Below are 15929 nucleotides of genomic sequence, written 5' to 3' on the forward strand. Positions count from 1 at the left end.
GTGCAGCCGTGGCAGCTGTTTGGTGCGGGGTAAAGCGAGACTAGGCTCGCACATGGCCAACGATAAGGCAAAAATTGAGCGGTAGACACGCGGTCCGAGGAGGGCCAAAATGACTCGCCATCTGCAACCACGAAAGCTCGCATGAGCTGCAAGCTGTCGGAATTTTGACGCTGCTGTTGGGAGACTTGAGTGTCTTGACGAGACTACAAACGGAACTGCCAGAATGTATTCCGCCTTCGCTTGGCCCACAATACAAACGACAAGCGAGCTGGCCAGGGCTCGAGCTGGGATTTCTCGCCGCGCTTGCCGCCCCGACCCGCGCTAAGCGCCAGAACGAGCAGCCAAGCCCCCACCTCCAAGCCTTGGCCCTCGTTAAGCCCACGAAGGGTCCTACCTTCCAGGAAAGACACTTTGATGGCGAAAGATGTTTGCGACTAGGGAAGTCTTGTTGCGTAGACGCGGAGAGCATGCTGTTTGCTGCCGCCGTGTTTGACACCGCCTGACGTGACGGGTTGCGGTGGGACCTTGCAGCGATTCTAGGTGTCAATTCATCTTTGTGCAGCCGCACGGACGGCGACGGGTGCGGAGGTCGGCGGGACGCGGTTGCAGCGTTACGCTTTGACAGACCGCGCCACTGATGCGCGATGAAGTGGAATTGCAATATTCCGCTTGGCCGTGCCGACGCTTCGGAAAGTGCGGAAGGTAGTGTGGAAAGTAGTGCGGAAACTCGGCGGTGGTGCCGCGGAGCTTGTACAAAACCACACCAATAGAATGTCACTTGCGCAACTCGCTTCCCAACCACCTCCTTTCGCAGCATCAACGACTTGCATCTCCATCGCAAGACAAAGCAAGCATGAGCACATCAACTCAATCCAATTCGTCCGGCCGTGCGCCTGCACCGGTGACCATCTCGACCCCCACGGGCAACAAGTGGCAAGTGCCCTCGGGCATCTTCATCAACAACAGCTTCCACGCCTCGGTGTCGGGCAAGACGTTCGACTCTGTCAACCCGGCCACGGGCGAGAAGCTGTGCACGCTCGCGCTCGGCGGCGCTGCCGATATCGAGGCGGCAGTCAAGGCGGCGCGCACTGCGTTCGACACGGTGTGGGGCAAGCGCTCGACGCCGACGCAGCGCTCGCGTCTGCTGCTCAACTTTGCTGATCTGGTGGACAAGCATCTGGACGAGCTTTCCGAGCTCGAGAGCATGGACAACGGCAAGCCGGTGTGGATGGCGAGCGCCTTCGACGTGCCGGACTCGGCGGGCTGCCTGCGCTACTACGGCGGCCTGGCCGACAAGATCGAGGGCAAGACCATCGAGCAGACCGAGGGCGAAAAGATCGCCTACACGCGCATCGAGCCCCTCGGCATCTGCGGTCAGATCATTCCTTGGAACTACCCCATCCAGATGGCAGCCTGGAAGCTCGGCCCGGCGCTCGCTGCGGGCAACTGCGTCATCCTCAAGCCCGCAGAGCAGACGCCGCTCTCGGCGCTCAAGCTCGCCGAGCTCTCGGTCCAGGCGGGCTTCCCACCGGGAGTGATCTCGGTGGTCAACGGCTACGGCGCTGAGGTCGGCGAGGCGATCTCGACACACATGGACATTCAGAAGGTGGCCTTCACCGGCTCCACAGCCACGGGCAAGCGCATCATGAAGGCGGCGGCAGAGAGCAACATGAAGAAGGTGACGCTCGAGCTTGGCGGCAAGTCGCCCGTCGTGGTGTTCGAGAGTGCCGACATCGAGCAGGCGGTGAGGTGGGTGTGTCTCGGCATCCTCTTCAACCAGGGCCAGGACTGCACCGCCGGCTCGCGACTGTTCGTCCAGGACTCGATCTACGAGCAATTCATGCGCGAGCTCGTCGCCGCCTTCAAAGCGCACAAGGTCGGCGACCCGTTCCACGAGCTCACGTTCCAGGGCCCACAGGTCAGCAAGGTGCAGCAGCAAAAGATCCTCGACATGATCGAGTCCGGCAAGCGTCAAGGCGCCAAGGTCGAGGTGGGCGGCAAGGCGTGGCAGAGCCCCGATGCCAAGTTCCGCAACGGCTTCTTTGTCGAGCCCACCATCTTCTCTGGCTGCCGCAAGGGCATGCGTATCGTTGACGAGGAGATCTTTGGCCCTGTGCTGGCGGTGGCCAAGTTCAGCACCGAAGAAGAGGCCATCAAGCTTGCCAACGACACCGAGTACGGCCTCGGCGCCGGCGTCTTCTCTGAAAACGCAAGCCAGATCCAGCGCATGGTGTCAGCGATCGATGCTGGCACCTTGTGGATCAACAACTACACCGCCTTGAGCAACTCTGTACCATTCGGAGGCATGAAGGCGAGTGGATTCGGTCGGGAGCTGGGCGTAGACGCCGTCAAGGCCTACTGCGATGTCAAGGCGATCCACTGGAACTACGGCGAGAAGCTCGACTGGCCTCTGCCCAAGCTGTAAAGTTCGACGGCCCTTCTTCTTTCTTTGTCTCTCATTCGTGTGCAATCCAATCGTACCTGTCTACTCGAACCTCGTTCCACTTGTGACTTCGATCGAGCTTGTCCTTGAGCGGAGTGTTGCCCCCGGCGATACTCAGAAATAAATGTTTTCGTTTTAATCATTTTATTATTTTTTATTTGTCGTGGGCAGAGTGCGGACATTGAGCGGCTTATCTCTCGAGGTCAGCAGGGGTCAGCCAGCAGCTGTCAAAGTGCGGTGACTGAGCTCGGATGCCCACGGAGGCGGAGCTTGTGACCTCGTTAAGCACCCTTGCGGAGGAGGCCGTGTCGGCAGCGTCTCGACCGCGTGCCAAGGCGCTACGAGTCTCATTCGCCCGCCTCGTGCCTTGGTGCCTTGGTGCCTTGGTTGCATAGTGGGCAGCGCCAATTCCGCCCTGCCATCGTCGGCACTCTTTCTCCCGCGCAACAACCGTAGCTCTCCAGCGGTATCAGCCAGTCAGGCGGCACCTCCCCCACATCAGCACGAATCGAACTTAGCCTTGCGCTGCTCCTGCTGCCGCTACGTTGCATTACCCAATGAGGTCGCGACAACCAAGCTCCCCACTCTGCATTCCCGCTCGCACCTCAGGACCCTAGCAAAGCACCTCGTTAAGCCCCCCTCTGCCTCCCCCGGCTTATCCTCCGAGCACCTCGTCTAGACGGACTCCACCCTGACTTTTTTGGTCCAGCCCTACAGTCCGCCTAGACTCTCAGCATTCCGCCCAGCCTGGCGCACTTTCGACTGCCTCCTTGGCCCTGCTAGCCCTGCTAGTGATACCCGGCCAAATTGCCTCCCGACAGTAGCCGTGAGCCGCAGAAGTTGCTCTGCCTCCAGACGCTGCTATCGCTACCGCTGGGCTTTGCCAGTCACACGAGCTCGAGAGCAAGTGCTGTCCCCAGTATCATGTGCTGGACCGATACCGCCAAATGATATAATCCCTCATCCTGATTGCAACCCTCAACCCTGCTTCCTCTCTTTCCACAGACAAACAAGCCACTAGCTCGCACCACCACGTTCCATCCCTTAGCGTCTCAAGAGACGACACTACCTTAGTCGCTCACTTCCCTCGCTAGCGAATTTGCCTCATCCTTGCCTAGCCCCTACACGGCCTCTGTATGACAGCAGCCTCCCGTCCCGCTTAGCTATGATGTCTTCCACTCAGTCGCACTCCTTTAATCCCTCGGGTGCTACCCGCTCCGCTGGTCTCAACCTTGACCACCACCCCCTCGACCCGCTCTCCGCCCAGGAGATCGCCGCTGTCTCGCTCGTTGTGCGCAGCCACTTTGCCGCCCGCACCTCGGTCAAGGCCATCAAGTTCTGCAGCTCCATCCTCATCCCGCCCCCCAAGGCTGCCGTCCTCTACGCGCTCGGCCTCCCGCTCCCGCGCGACTCCAACCTCGACGACCGCAAGGCGCTCCAGCTCCTCAACCGCAGGGCTGAGGTCCAGCTGATCGACGTCGTCACTGGCGACACCTACGAGGTCAACGTCGCTCTCGCCAACGACCTCCCCCTCCCCGGCCGCGATGGCAAGTACGCCCCTTCCTCCGCAGACGCCCTCGGCAAGGTGGAGTCCATCAAGAAGCTTGACATCGGCCTGCAGCCAATTCTCACTCCCGAGGAGGTCAACGAGGCTGAGGAGATCCTCCGTGCCGACCCACGCATCGTCGCCATCGCCCGAGAGGTCGGCATCGAGCCCGAGAACCTCTGGGCAGACGGCTGGTCCATCGGCTACGATGACCGCTTCGACAAGAGCCTCCGCGTACAGCAGTGCCTCGTCTACGCCCGCAAGAGCGAGCACGAGAACCTCTACGCCCACCCCATGGACTTCTACCCCGTCATCGACTGCAACGCCGGCAAGGTCATCGCCATCGACTTCCCCGGTCACCGCGACCCAGTCACGGGCAAGCTCTCCACGCCCAACGCCTCCACCAAGCCTGGCCCCATCACCATGGACAGGGATGAGGCACTTGCCTACTCCGGCCGCAAGCGCATCCCGCCCCCCATGGAGTCGTTCGACTACCTGCCCGAGCTCATGGCGCAGGACCCCAAGATGCCTCCGCTGCGCACCGACCTCAAGCCTCTGCACGTCGTTCAGCCCGAGGGCGTGAGCTTCAAGCTCAACGGCAACGAGCTCGAGTGGCAGAAGTGGAAGATGCACATCGGCTTCCACCCTCGCGATGGCCTCATCATCTCCACCGTCAGCTACAACGACCGTGGCAACGTCAGGCCCATCGTCTACCGCATGTCGGTCGCAGAGATGGTTGTGCCTTACGCTTCCACCGAGCACCCGCACCCGCGCAAGTTCGCCTTTGACGTCGGAGAGTACGGCATGGGCACGCTCGCCAACAGTCTCAAGCTTGGATGCGACTGCCTCGGCACCATCCACTACCTTGACGGTCACTACGTCGCTCTCGACGGCTCGCCTACCGCGGTCGAGAACGCCATCTGCATCCATGAGGAGGATGCCGGCATCGCGTGGAAGCACACCGACTACCGCCCTGGCGGAAAGGTTCGCTCGGCACGAGGCAGGAAGCTCGTCATCCAGATGATCTGCACCATCGCCAACTACGAGTACATCTTTGCCTACATGTTCCACACCGACGGCAGCATCCAGCTCGAGACCAAGCTCTCGGGTATCCTCAACCTCTACGTCAAGGACCAGGACGAGCCCAACCCATATGGTGTCGAGGTGGCGCCGCAGGTCAACGCACACTACCACCAGCACCTCTTTGCGCTCAAGATCGACCCCATGGTCGACGGTTGCGAGAACACGGTGATTCAGACGGATTGCGAGCCGACTCCGGCACCAACCGGCTCGGATCGCAACTACCTCGGCAACGGCTTTGTCACGGTCAAGACGCCCATCAACGTCTCTGGCGGCTATGACTGGGACTGGTCGCGCCACCGCACCTGGGCCATCTACAATACCAACAAGCAGCACTACTCGGCCGGTCTGCCCGTGGGCTACAAGATCCACACGCGCGACTGGGAGCCTCTGGCGCTGCAGAGCGACTCGATGGTGGCGCAGCGCGCCGAGTTCACCAAGCACGCGCTCTGGGTGACCAAGTTCAACGAGGAGCAGCTGTGGCCTGCGGGCAAGTACGTGCCTCAGCAGCGCGGTACTGCGCCCGACTCGCTCGGCAACTGGGCCAAGGAGAAGAACAAGGTCGATGACGAGGAGATCACTGTGCATGCCATCTACGGTATCACGCACATCCCACATGCCGAGCAGTTCCCCGTGATGCCCGTCGAGCACCTCAACGTGTGGCTCAAGCCCGCCAACTTCTTCGACTTTAACCCTGCCCAGGACCTGCCTGCGCTCAACGACCCGTTCTCGCGCAGCGCCTTTGGCAGCAACGAGGGCAAGCCCAAGCTCGAGGTGGCCACCAAGCCTTCTCCCATGACGCCGGGCAATGCTCAGTCGAATTCGACCGGCGGCTGCTGCGCCAGCAAGAACAAGTCCAGCGTCTCTGTTCCGCAACCTAGACACGGCATTAGCCTCTCGGCTCCCTCGGGCGCATCCGGAATCGCTTCGGCGAGCCACCCGAAGAACTGCGCTTGCTGCGCAAATGACGGTTCCAGCCGTCTCTGATGTCGCATCGCCTTGATACCAGCTCTCGCTCCCCCACATGTATTGCATCCTCTCATCATGGTTTCCGTCTGCATTCGATCGCAATTTGGTTCATCTAAAAAGCTCGAGCGTGCTGTCTGCTGGCTGGCAAGTTGTTAAATGTGATTTGGGTCGAAGTGAGGTACTTGCGAACGGAAGGGCACATCGAGCTCGATGATGGAGCAGCCTCGAGCCGATGCCCGATCTAAGGGGCCATCGGGCACAGGCCGTTTCCGGCTACCAGCTCGGGTGCGAAAAGAGGCACGCGAAGGGAAGAAAAAAAAAGGAGGACAGAATTGGCAGCGAACCCACTTCCGGTCTTGTATCCGCGAGGCAAAGGGTCGTCGTACCTTAACGCCATCCACCCGCCACATAGACTGCCAACATCCGCCAGCTTGCTGACATCGCATCGGCGGCAAGTCCTGAGAGCGTTGTGCTGCTGCTACGGACGCCTTCACTTGCAGAGTGTAGGCACGCAGTACACCAATCGGGCGAGTTGAAGACGGTCGAGGCTTGCCGACACCACTCAGGACGTCTTCCCGGTCTAGTCCCCAGCAGGCGTATCGGCAGCCATTCGCAGCCCAGTCCTCCTCCACAACTGGCCATTGCCGTCTCCCGAGCCATTGCCGTCTCCCGAGCCTTGGACGACTCAGGAAGAAAAGTTGTCGCCGCCATGGCAACGCCTCCTACCCCACATGCCTCGTCACCATCCCGGCGGCTTCCATCGACAGCGCCCCCATCCACTCTTGCGACCGGTCACACCTCGTCGGCTGCGTCGTCCCGTCCCTCGAGAGATGATGCTACCGGCTTATACGATCAGAGCGCTCGTACACTAGACCTTCAGCGTCGCCGCGAACACAGCACCTCGCATCATGAGCCAGGCGCATACCAGCCCTCCTCAAAGCCAACTCCCAGACCCCCCACCAAGAACGCGGGAAGCTCGACTGCATCGACGTCCAGCGCACCACGCCGCAAGTCCAACATGAACAGCGACAAGGCCGAAAAGCGCAGGAGCAGCCGCGCCTGCCTCGAGTGCCGCCTCGCAAAGACAAAGTGCCACGTCACCGATAACCAGGACGTGTGCGACCGCTGCGCCAAGTTCTCCTTCGACTGCCGCTTCGTCCGCCATCATCGCGGTCGTAAGCCCGTCTCCAAACTCGCCGCCATCGATCCGGATGACATCGACGGGGCTCCAGGATCATCGCGCCATGGCGGCTCGCATGGATACGATGGCTCAGACGACGATCTCGCCACTGACCACGACAGCGATTCGGCAAACGAGGACATTGCGCCCAAGAATGAGCAGGGTCCGACAGGCCAGGACGACACTGACGCTACTCACGCTGCACCGGCAGGCCGATTGTCGGCTCGTGAACACGATGCCAGCGGTCCTGCATCCTCGGACGGCGCCCAAAGACGAAGCAGAGAAATGGCGTCTACAAAGACTGTTTCGGGCAGATCGAATAGCAAAGCGAGAATGCAGAGGAACGCCAACAATCTGCACGAGCTCGACACCAGCGCAAGACGCAGGATCTGGGAAATGCTCGCGCAGAAGATCCCGCAGCGAGGCTCGACTTACACTTTCGTCAGCAAGGGTGAGGTTGCCCACGACAATCTGCAAGCATCCACCTCTACCAAGTCCGCCGGCACTGGAGGCAGCTCAAAACGGGCCTCTTCGCCTTCCTCTGCCTCAGCCCTCGAACGCAAAGATGCAACGAGAGAAAGCGCGGCAGGCTCGACGGCGGAAGACGGTGCGTCGCAGCCCAGCGCAAGCAGTTCGGCCTCTGCGCATCCAAAGCAGACCTCCGCTCCCTCGCAACACTTCGCCTCGACTTTCCGGAACCTGCTGCGACCAGTCGATAAGCGGGCGTCCGCTTCCACTGCCCAGGAGGAGGCAGCATCTGCCGTCGCAGCACGCTATCCACGCTTGCCAGAGACGCTTAACCTGTTTGGATCCAAGGACCCTGTCGACCTAGGCATCCTCTCCATGGCTGCTGCTCGCCGCCTTTATGCCTACTACTTCGAGCATCTCAACCCGTGGGGGATGAACTTTGACCCGAAGCTCGTGTCGCACGATGCGGTGCGCGCGTCGTCGTCGTATCTGTACTCGACCATCTTGTACCTCGCCTCGCGATACATCGAGCTGGCAGATGGCGACGACGACTCGCCCGCCTTCTTCCCACCAACGTTTGCACGCCCACGGCCGGACGACGACCGCATCACAAACGCTATCTCGGCGCAGCTCGGCACCCACGTGCGCAGTCTTGCCATCATGGCGTTTGCGCTTGGCGACAGGAGGATGGAGACTGGCGTCGCCATGTACCTCTCGTCCGTGTGGAAGGAGGCGGACGACCACTTCACCATCCTCTACTGCAGCTATGCGGCCAAGATCATGAGCGACATCCCAACCGAGCTGCTCTCGCTTCTGCCGTCTTCTGATGCCGCCAACGCACGCGCTAAGATCGGCGTCAAGCAAAAGGACGACGCCGAGACCTCAATTGTGCAGCAGCAGCAAAGATCGCGCCGCAACCAGCAGCGACAATTCCTATTTCACTTCATTCAGGAGCACACACATCTGCTGCACTTTGCGCCGCGGCCCAACTTTGACCGCGGCCCGAGTCTGTTGCGCAACCTGCTTGCCTGGGCGGACGATGCGCTAGCTACCGAGGACGACATTCTGCTTTGTGCGGATATCGATTCGGTGCTGCTGCAGACCAAGTACAAGTCGATCATGGAGCGCGCGCAGGCACAGGAGAAGGATACGCTCTACGGCGGTAGCGAGTGCTTCCTGCTGCTCCAGAGCTTCATGGACGAGCTCGAGGGCTGGCGCAGCAGATGGGAGCTGCAGGCGCGCAAGATCAACGAGCGCTTCGGGCGAAGTGCCGCACCTTCCCCGCCAGAGCACAAGTCGGACCACGATGCAGATGTGCCAGCTGCAGACAAGGACGAGAACGGAGGTAAGAGAAAAGAGGACGAGGGGGCGGAGGATGGTGTTGGGCATCTTCCGCTCGATGCGCGCATGCATCTGCTGAGTGTGATGCGCAGCAGTCTCGTCATGCAGGTCTCAAGCATTGCCTTCCGAGCCTCGCTGCGCGACATCAACAAGGCCAAGCCTGCCGCCGCAGGCAAAGCAAGCAGCACTTCGGCCTTTTCGCCCTCGGCTCTGTCTGCGATGGACGACCGTGCCGAGCAGGTCTACTACACGTGTCTCGACTCGGCGCTCAACCTGCTCGTGCACACGATGCAGATGCCGCCGTCGATTCTGCGCCATGCGCAGGACATGATCATGGTGCTCGCGCCGCACGCGGCGCTGCTAGCGACGTACCTCATCTCGCTTCCGCTGCCATCGGTGCCGCCGCACTATGCCGCATCGGCAGCGTCGGACAGGATGAGCTACGAATACGCCAAGGTCAAGACGAGGGTGCGCAGGAGAAAGGAGTACGAGCGAAAGTGTCTCGAGCTCATGCGCGACACGCGCGAGTCGTTCCGGCTGGCTCAGGTGCGAGCCGACGACCACGTCGGCCTGTGTGCGCAGTACTTTGACTCGCTGCTCAATGTCATTGAGGGCGAGTCGGTGGAAAATGGAGCGTCGGCAGCGGCTTCGGCGAGACAGGGAAGATCGCTGCTCAGCAACACCAGCGTGCTTGCGGGCACCAAGAGGTCGCGCAGCAGTCTGGATGTCCAGCGTGGCGACGGAGGCGAGCACGAGGCGCCTAGCGCTCCGCGCGGCGTCATGCAGACGGCGTCGTCGGACGCTGCTGCAGGCCGATCGAGCTCGGCGGGACCCAGTCCTGGCTCGCGCACTTCGGCCCAAATGGGAGCGCAGCCTCACTCGAGCCTGCGCCATTCTGCTCAATCTCACGGCACGTCCAATATGGATGCATCGGCTGCCGAAACGCTGCTCAACCTGCACTCGGAATCGCATCCGTTTGGATCAGAGGCCGACGAGGCCGGCGCCGCCAACGAGGGCTCCTCGCGCGTGTTCCCCGCAGGTGGGTACTATGGGTCCGGCACGCATCTTGCGCACCCGCGCGTCGGCGCCCACACCGCATCCACGCCTCCATCATCCACGTCTGCTGCGGCCGGATCCTTCTCCCCCGGCAGCTTTGTGAGCACGGGCATGTTCGGCCACTTTGTACCTCCGTCGTCGTCGTCGATTCCCAACTCGCCACAACACACGTATCCGCACCATCACCACCACCACCCGCCCTACCCTACTGTTGCGCATCCGAATGCGGCCGAGTTCGCTTTTGCGCCGGGCATGGTCGCTGCACAGGGCACCGCGACGCCGACCGGAGCAGCAGGAACGGGAACCTCGACACCGGTCGACTGGACTTGGCTCCAGAGCTTCCTCGAAGTGCCCGAGTTCTCGTGGATGTAAAACCCCCCTTCCTCTGCCTAATTTTATGCCGGGTTCTTTCGATTGCGCTGGTCTGCGCGTCATGACTGGGAGAAGCGTGATTGCAAAGAGTTTGAGTGTACGAACAGCTGCGACGGGCTTAGAATGCGTTGTCTGCAGGGTGCGTCTTGTCCTCAAAGTAGGGTGCGATCTGTCATAATGCGAGAGAGAGAGAGAGAGAGAGAGAGAGTCAGTAAAGCGAGTTGGAGCGTGGAGGGAGGTCGGATGGTGTACGTACGACGGGGAGCTTGATCAGCACGTCCTTCTTGAAGAGGGGCACGCTCGACATGAAGAGCATCACAGCACCGGCACCGGCACCGCCCCAGAGGGCGAGCGTGGGAGCCCACTTGAACACGGCCGCGGGCGTGCTGTGCGAGGCGTAGACAGGTGGAGGTGAGAGCGTCAGTATCCGACTTCCTTCGCATCTTTGTGCATCGTCGAGCGTCGGAACAGAAGCGTGATCGCAGTGCGACTGTGAAGGACTCGTCACAGCCGCTGAGGTCGTGGCGGAGTGGAGTGCCGTGAGTCGAATTGCAACCAGTATCGAAGCTGTTGGATGTTACTGCCGTCGACTCGGTCCTGTGAATTCCGTTCCTACGGCGAGATGCAATCCTTCACTCGCAAGACGATCGGGTGCCGTTCGAGCTGCTGCATTGCGGTTCGTCGTGGAATGGCGGCTTCGGATTGCTGCGCTGCGATGCGTGCGCGCGGAAGGTCGCTGGCGAGCTACTTACAATCGGCCGACATGGGGCTGGAACGAGGGCTTGGCGCGGTACGAGATCGGAGAGGGACGCATGGTGGGCTAGCGGACGACGATAGATGAATGGTGTGGAGTCGGTGGTGACGAGCAGCAACAGCGACGACAGCGACCAGAGGTGCTTTCCAGAAGACTTGAGTTCAGCGCTCGTTGTTCTGACCATTCCGGCGCCGCTCGTAGGCCCAACGCTGCCAAATTTCCCAAACCGAGAAGCTCCGGTTCCGAGTCGAGCCTGCTCCTCCCGGCCGGAAAGTGCTCCCAAAAGATCAGGGGTGTTAGATCTGTATGAGAGCAGTGTGATGTTGGATCCCACTCTCTCACACTTCAAATCGGACGCCAATTTGTTTTGCGGTGCTGATCTGACACTCTTCAGCTTTTTTAGGAGATCGTCGGCGCCAGAAGCCATCGGAGCGGATAGGGAACTCGCCCGAAGCGGATTCGATCTAATCACAACCTCGCGCCCCTTTGGCACATCTTCTTGAAACCTGCTTTGCGTCAGCTTAAGCCAGTTGCGCCCTGCCTGGGAACACCGGCGCGGCCGAGCCAGGAGCGAGGGCAGGGCGGAGACCAGGATGACTCGAGCTGTCCCCCCGCGCTCGCAGCAGGCAGAGAGAAGCGGGCCTTCACAGTCGGAAGATGGAGTGGGGATTTTTGCCGGCTTCGGCACGGCAGCGTGGGCAGCAGCAGCCTCCGACTCATGCAGGCGACGCGCACTAAAGATAAGATGCTCAAAATCAGCCAATCAGACCACGCGCTTTGGACACCGTTTCCCCACCACCTGCTGCCCATGCAATCCCTTCGCCGCGACCATCCTTCCGACAACGCCGCTCCGAGCTCTCACGGCAATGAACAGCGTCGGCCGCATTCTTTTTGCCGTTGACGGGAACTGTGCTGGCTTGAGAGATTTTGAGATGAGGATGCCCGCAGTCGAGGGGCCAGTCCGGTCAGCCAAGGAGGGTCGTAGCGACGCGATGTTGGTTTGAATGCGTGCGATCAAGGGTGTTTCGCCAGATCGAGCAAGTGGGGCAAGACCAACAAATCGAGGGTCTATGAGAAGAACTGACGAGCTCAAATTGCCTTGATCCAAGACCCAAACGTCCCACGGGGTAAGGCAAAGAACCTTCTTGCGTCTCGCACCTCGCTCGGCGCGCACCCCACAAGGCGCGCGGCTCACTGCCGCCTTCTCGCCGTTCGAGAAAGAGAATGCGGAGGGCGGCATCGGCGTGGATGAGAGTTTGCCGATGCTGCCTGCGCAACCGCGGACTTGGACAGGATGGCCGGTCAGGGTTGAAGCTTTGAAAGCGCAGGGAGGGAGAGAGAGATCTTCTGAAGCTCGCTGAAAAGATCGGCAATTCGAACCGACCGGCGCTGCCAATTGCTTGCTCCTGATTGGGAAGATGGGCAGCGTTATCTAGCTTGATCACTTTCATCTGCGTATGGTTCAACGTGGCTGCTCGCTTCTCCGCTCCGCTCCCGCATCATTGTCGCGGAAGCTGTATATGAAAGCCAAGCACAAGGTGCGACCAAATCAGATGCGTCGCATTGGAGAGCCCATCCAAGGTCCTCCAGGTCGCCCGGTCGCACCGTGTGATCCGTATGTCTGAAAGCCCAACGTTCGGCCCCTTCTAGCCGCTCATAGCCGTAGACTGCCAGCCGAGTCCCAGTGCCTCGTCCTCACCAAGTCAACCTGGGGAAGACCAAGCGTGACCCTTGGCCACGCTAAGTTACAGCCCCACACGATTGACAGCATTGCGTTGCGTCACTCGATCCAAAGCGAGCTGCCGGGGCATCTTGTGCGCTTGCTCAAACGTTGACCGAATGGGTGCCGGCAAACGACAACCTGCCCCGCGCTCAAGCTCAGCGCAGGCTCGGGCCAGGGTGGAGGACAAGTCAAGGGCGCGGTGGGGACGTCAGCGTCGGGCTAACGAGCCTGGCACATTGGTAGCCTCTAGGAGAGCTGGCAGAGCTGGCCGCCCTGGCCGCCCTGGCGCCAGGGCTCGGTTCAGGGTTTGAGGCGAACTTTGGGGCGTCAAGCAACGCCTCACTGGATCAGCTCACGCGAGCGCCGCGAAAGGCGACGCACTGCGATTTCGGCGACCTGCGGGGTGAGATTCTAATTGTGAAACGACGGGGGTTCAAGGGTTTGGGGAACGGCTCATCGCCCTGGGCTGTGGGTCTGTTTGCTCGTTTGGCGCGAATTTCAGGCTCGAATCGTCGAGCTAAAGGGAACTTGAGAGTTGGAAATTAAGCGTCTGGCTAAACAAAAGAGGGGCGATTCGCTTCAGCTTGGATGCACGTCCAGATAGCCAAGACCTCGAGCACCCCGTCACACTGGCATCACCGCCCGCACGTCGGTTGGGCCAAACTGCCTGACCCGACGCTGCACGGTGCACCAACACCGCCTGCAGGCCACTGTGCGGTGCAGTTGAAGCGAATCCAGCCGTGAGATGGCCCGCCTGCCCGCCCACGCCCGACCGTCTGTTCCGCTTGGGCTCGCTAACCCCTTCGCCCGCCAGCCCGCCCGCCCGCCCACTCCTTGAGCGGTCCGGCGCCGTCTGACTCTCTGGCTCGCTCCCACTCTCGGGCGCACAGCCGTGCGTTATCAGCTGCCGGGCACAAATCTACCTCGCCCGACTCGCTCCCCCCCCCATCTCATCTACTCGCTTCGGAGCTTTGTCCGTCCTTCTTTCCTCTCCATCATCTTCTCATCCCTCCCCTCGCCCATCTCACTGTAGACCCAAGTGTCACAAAACATCTTTCACCATGGCTATTCCTTTCATTAAGAACCCGGGTAAGTAGCTTGTACACCCGTGTCGACGCTGCTCGGCGTCTCGCGAGCCCGGCGCCATCATTGCTGCTGGCTCTTCCTCATTGTGCCGAGCACAACGGGGAGCTCCGCGACAATGCTGCCAAGGCTGCTGGCTATGCCAGAAGCCGCCTCGTTCCGATCATGTCGCTGTGGGAGTGATCCTGCGTGAGCTCGCACGTCTCTGCGAGCGGCTCTGAGTGCACCCGCAGCAATGGCCTAAGCAGTTCTTCTGTGCTCTGCTTGCTGTTGTGCGCCCTTGGTAGATGCGTTGCGTGGCTCGCTCTAGCTTCGCTGCCCTCCAGAGACACCCGACCGTGCGACACGGCTTCTCCGTACAATCTTGTCTGTTCAAACACTTACCCGATACGCTTCTTCCCTCCTGCCTTGGCAAACGCCCCTAACAGGTCTCGTCAACCCTTACTTCGAGCTTGACCAGCGTGGCAAGGTCATGGCCGAGTACATCTGGATTGACGGCGATGGTGAGTGACCGAGTTTCTCGGATGTGGCTCGGATGCGGTCTGCCCGCAGCAGCAACCAGTCATTTTCCGTCTTGACAGCATCCTGAACGACGAAGCTGACCGTTCGTGTGCTTGCTCGCACCTTTTCCGCTCTTCAGGCGAGATCCGTGGCAAGACCACCACCCTCGACGGCCCCGTCAAGTCGCTCAACGACCTCAAGGAGTGGAACTTCGACGGCTCCTCCACCAACCAGGCCCCCGGCGGTAACTCGGATGTCTACCTCCGCCCCGCCGCCTACTACCCCGACCCCTTCCGTCGCGGCGACAACGTCATTGTTCTTGCCGAGTGCTTCAACAACGACGGCACACCCAACAAGTCGAACTACCGCTACCAGTGCAACAAGATCATGACCCAGGTCGCTGCCGAGAAGCCCTGGTTCGGTCTCGAGCAGGAGTACTCGCTCTTCGACATGGACGACCGCCCGTACGGCTGGCCCAAGGGCGGTTTCCCCGGCCCCCAGGGTCCTTACTACTGCGGTGCCGGTGCCGGCAAGGTCTTTGCCCGTGACCTCGTCGAGGCTCACTACCGCGCCTGCCTCTTCGCCGGTGTCAACATCTCGGGCATTAACGCCGAGGTCATGCCCTCCCAGTGGGAGTTCCAGGTCGGCCCTTGCGAGGGTATCGAGATGGGCGACCACCTCACCCTTGCGCGATACCTCCTCATCCGCGTGGCTGAGGAGTGGGGCGTCAAGGTCTCGTTCCACCCCAAGGCGGTTCCCGGTGACTGGAACGGTGCCGGTTGCCACACCAACTACTCGACCGAGTCGATGCGCAAGGAGGGCGGCATGAAGGCCATCGAGGCTGCCATCGAGAAGCTCGCCAAGCGCCACAACGAGCACATTGCCGTGTACGGTGCCGACAACGACAAGCGTCTTACGGGCAAGCACGAGACCGGCCACATCGGCGACTTCTCGTCCGGTGTTGCCAACCGTGGCGCTTCGATCCGCATCCCCCGTCACGTTGCCGCGCAAGGCTACGGTTACCTCGAGGACCGTCGCCCTGCCTCGAACTGCGACCCTTACCTCGTCACCGGTATCGTTGCCGAGACCACCCTGCTGCTCTAAACCGACAAAAACACACGATCGCACGCGGCGCTGCTTTGGCGTCGTGTACTGTAGAGGCGTTGAACATGCCCCCCTTCGCCAGATTTCTTGTTTGTTGTTTCGTGTAGTTAGTTTCGGTTGAGTCTTGTCGTGTAAGCAGTTGGTTTCGTCATTTTCGGCTTTGGCCCGTGTGTGCCTTTGTAGATGAGAGTGAAGGAGACCACCAACAAAACGTTCGATCATGACACGGAGAGCAAGGCAGAGGCAGGGGACGAGCGAGCGCGGAGCAAGGCGGCGTCGGAAGTGTGCCGAGTCTGCGTCCGGAAGGCC

The 15929-nt window shown here is 60.9% G+C and overlaps 5 protein-coding genes across 5 annotated transcripts; 4 read left to right on the top strand and 1 right to left on the bottom strand.

The window, feature by feature from the left end:
• Window positions 1-853: 853 nt before the first annotated feature.
• On the top strand, window positions 854-2425 carry PAN0_009c3770 (DEHA2C01562p; the record flags this gene model as incomplete). Its single annotated transcript, XM_014800730.1, has 1 exon — window positions 854-2425. The coding sequence occupies one exon, from the start codon at window positions 854-856 to the stop codon at window positions 2423-2425; it is 1572 nt and encodes a 523-aa protein (XP_014656216.1).
• Window positions 2426-3608: 1183 nt separating this feature from the next.
• Window positions 3609-6056, top strand: PAN0_009c3771 (peroxisomal copper amine oxidase; the record flags this gene model as incomplete). Its single annotated transcript, XM_014800731.1, has 1 exon — window positions 3609-6056. The coding sequence occupies one exon, from the start codon at window positions 3609-3611 to the stop codon at window positions 6054-6056; it is 2448 nt and encodes an 815-aa protein (XP_014656217.1).
• Window positions 6057-6113: 57 nt separating this feature from the next.
• PAN0_009c3772 (uncharacterized protein) lies at window positions 6114-10455 on the top strand (the record flags this gene model as incomplete). Its single annotated transcript, XM_014800732.1, has 2 exons — window positions 6114-6170; window positions 6451-10455. The coding sequence occupies 2 exons, from the start codon at window positions 6114-6116 to the stop codon at window positions 10453-10455; spliced, it is 4062 nt and encodes a 1353-aa protein (XP_014656218.1).
• A 118-nt stretch (window positions 10456-10573) lies between these two features.
• Window positions 10574-11393, bottom strand: PAN0_009d3773 (uncharacterized protein; the record flags this gene model as incomplete). The annotated part of the gene is made up of 3 exons (XM_014800733.1): window positions 10574-10624; window positions 10712-10945; window positions 11208-11393. 3 exons carry the CDS (start codon window positions 11391-11393, stop codon window positions 10574-10576), a joined length of 471 nt encoding a protein of 156 aa, XP_014656219.1.
• Window positions 11394-13993: 2600 nt separating this feature from the next.
• PAN0_009c3774 (glutamine synthetase) lies at window positions 13994-15620 on the top strand (the record flags this gene model as incomplete). The annotated part of the gene is made up of 3 exons (XM_014800734.1): window positions 13994-14021; window positions 14444-14518; window positions 14656-15620. 3 exons carry the CDS (start codon window positions 13994-13996, stop codon window positions 15618-15620), a joined length of 1068 nt encoding a protein of 355 aa, XP_014656220.1.
• Between the last annotated feature and the right edge of the window lie 309 nt (window positions 15621-15929).

This window comes from Moesziomyces antarcticus (assembly GCF_000747765.1).
Source record: "Moesziomyces antarcticus DNA, scaffold: scaffold_v10009, strain JCM 10317, whole genome shotgun sequence".
Classification (NCBI taxonomy): Eukaryota; Fungi; Basidiomycota; class Ustilaginomycetes; order Ustilaginales; family Ustilaginaceae; genus Moesziomyces; species Moesziomyces antarcticus.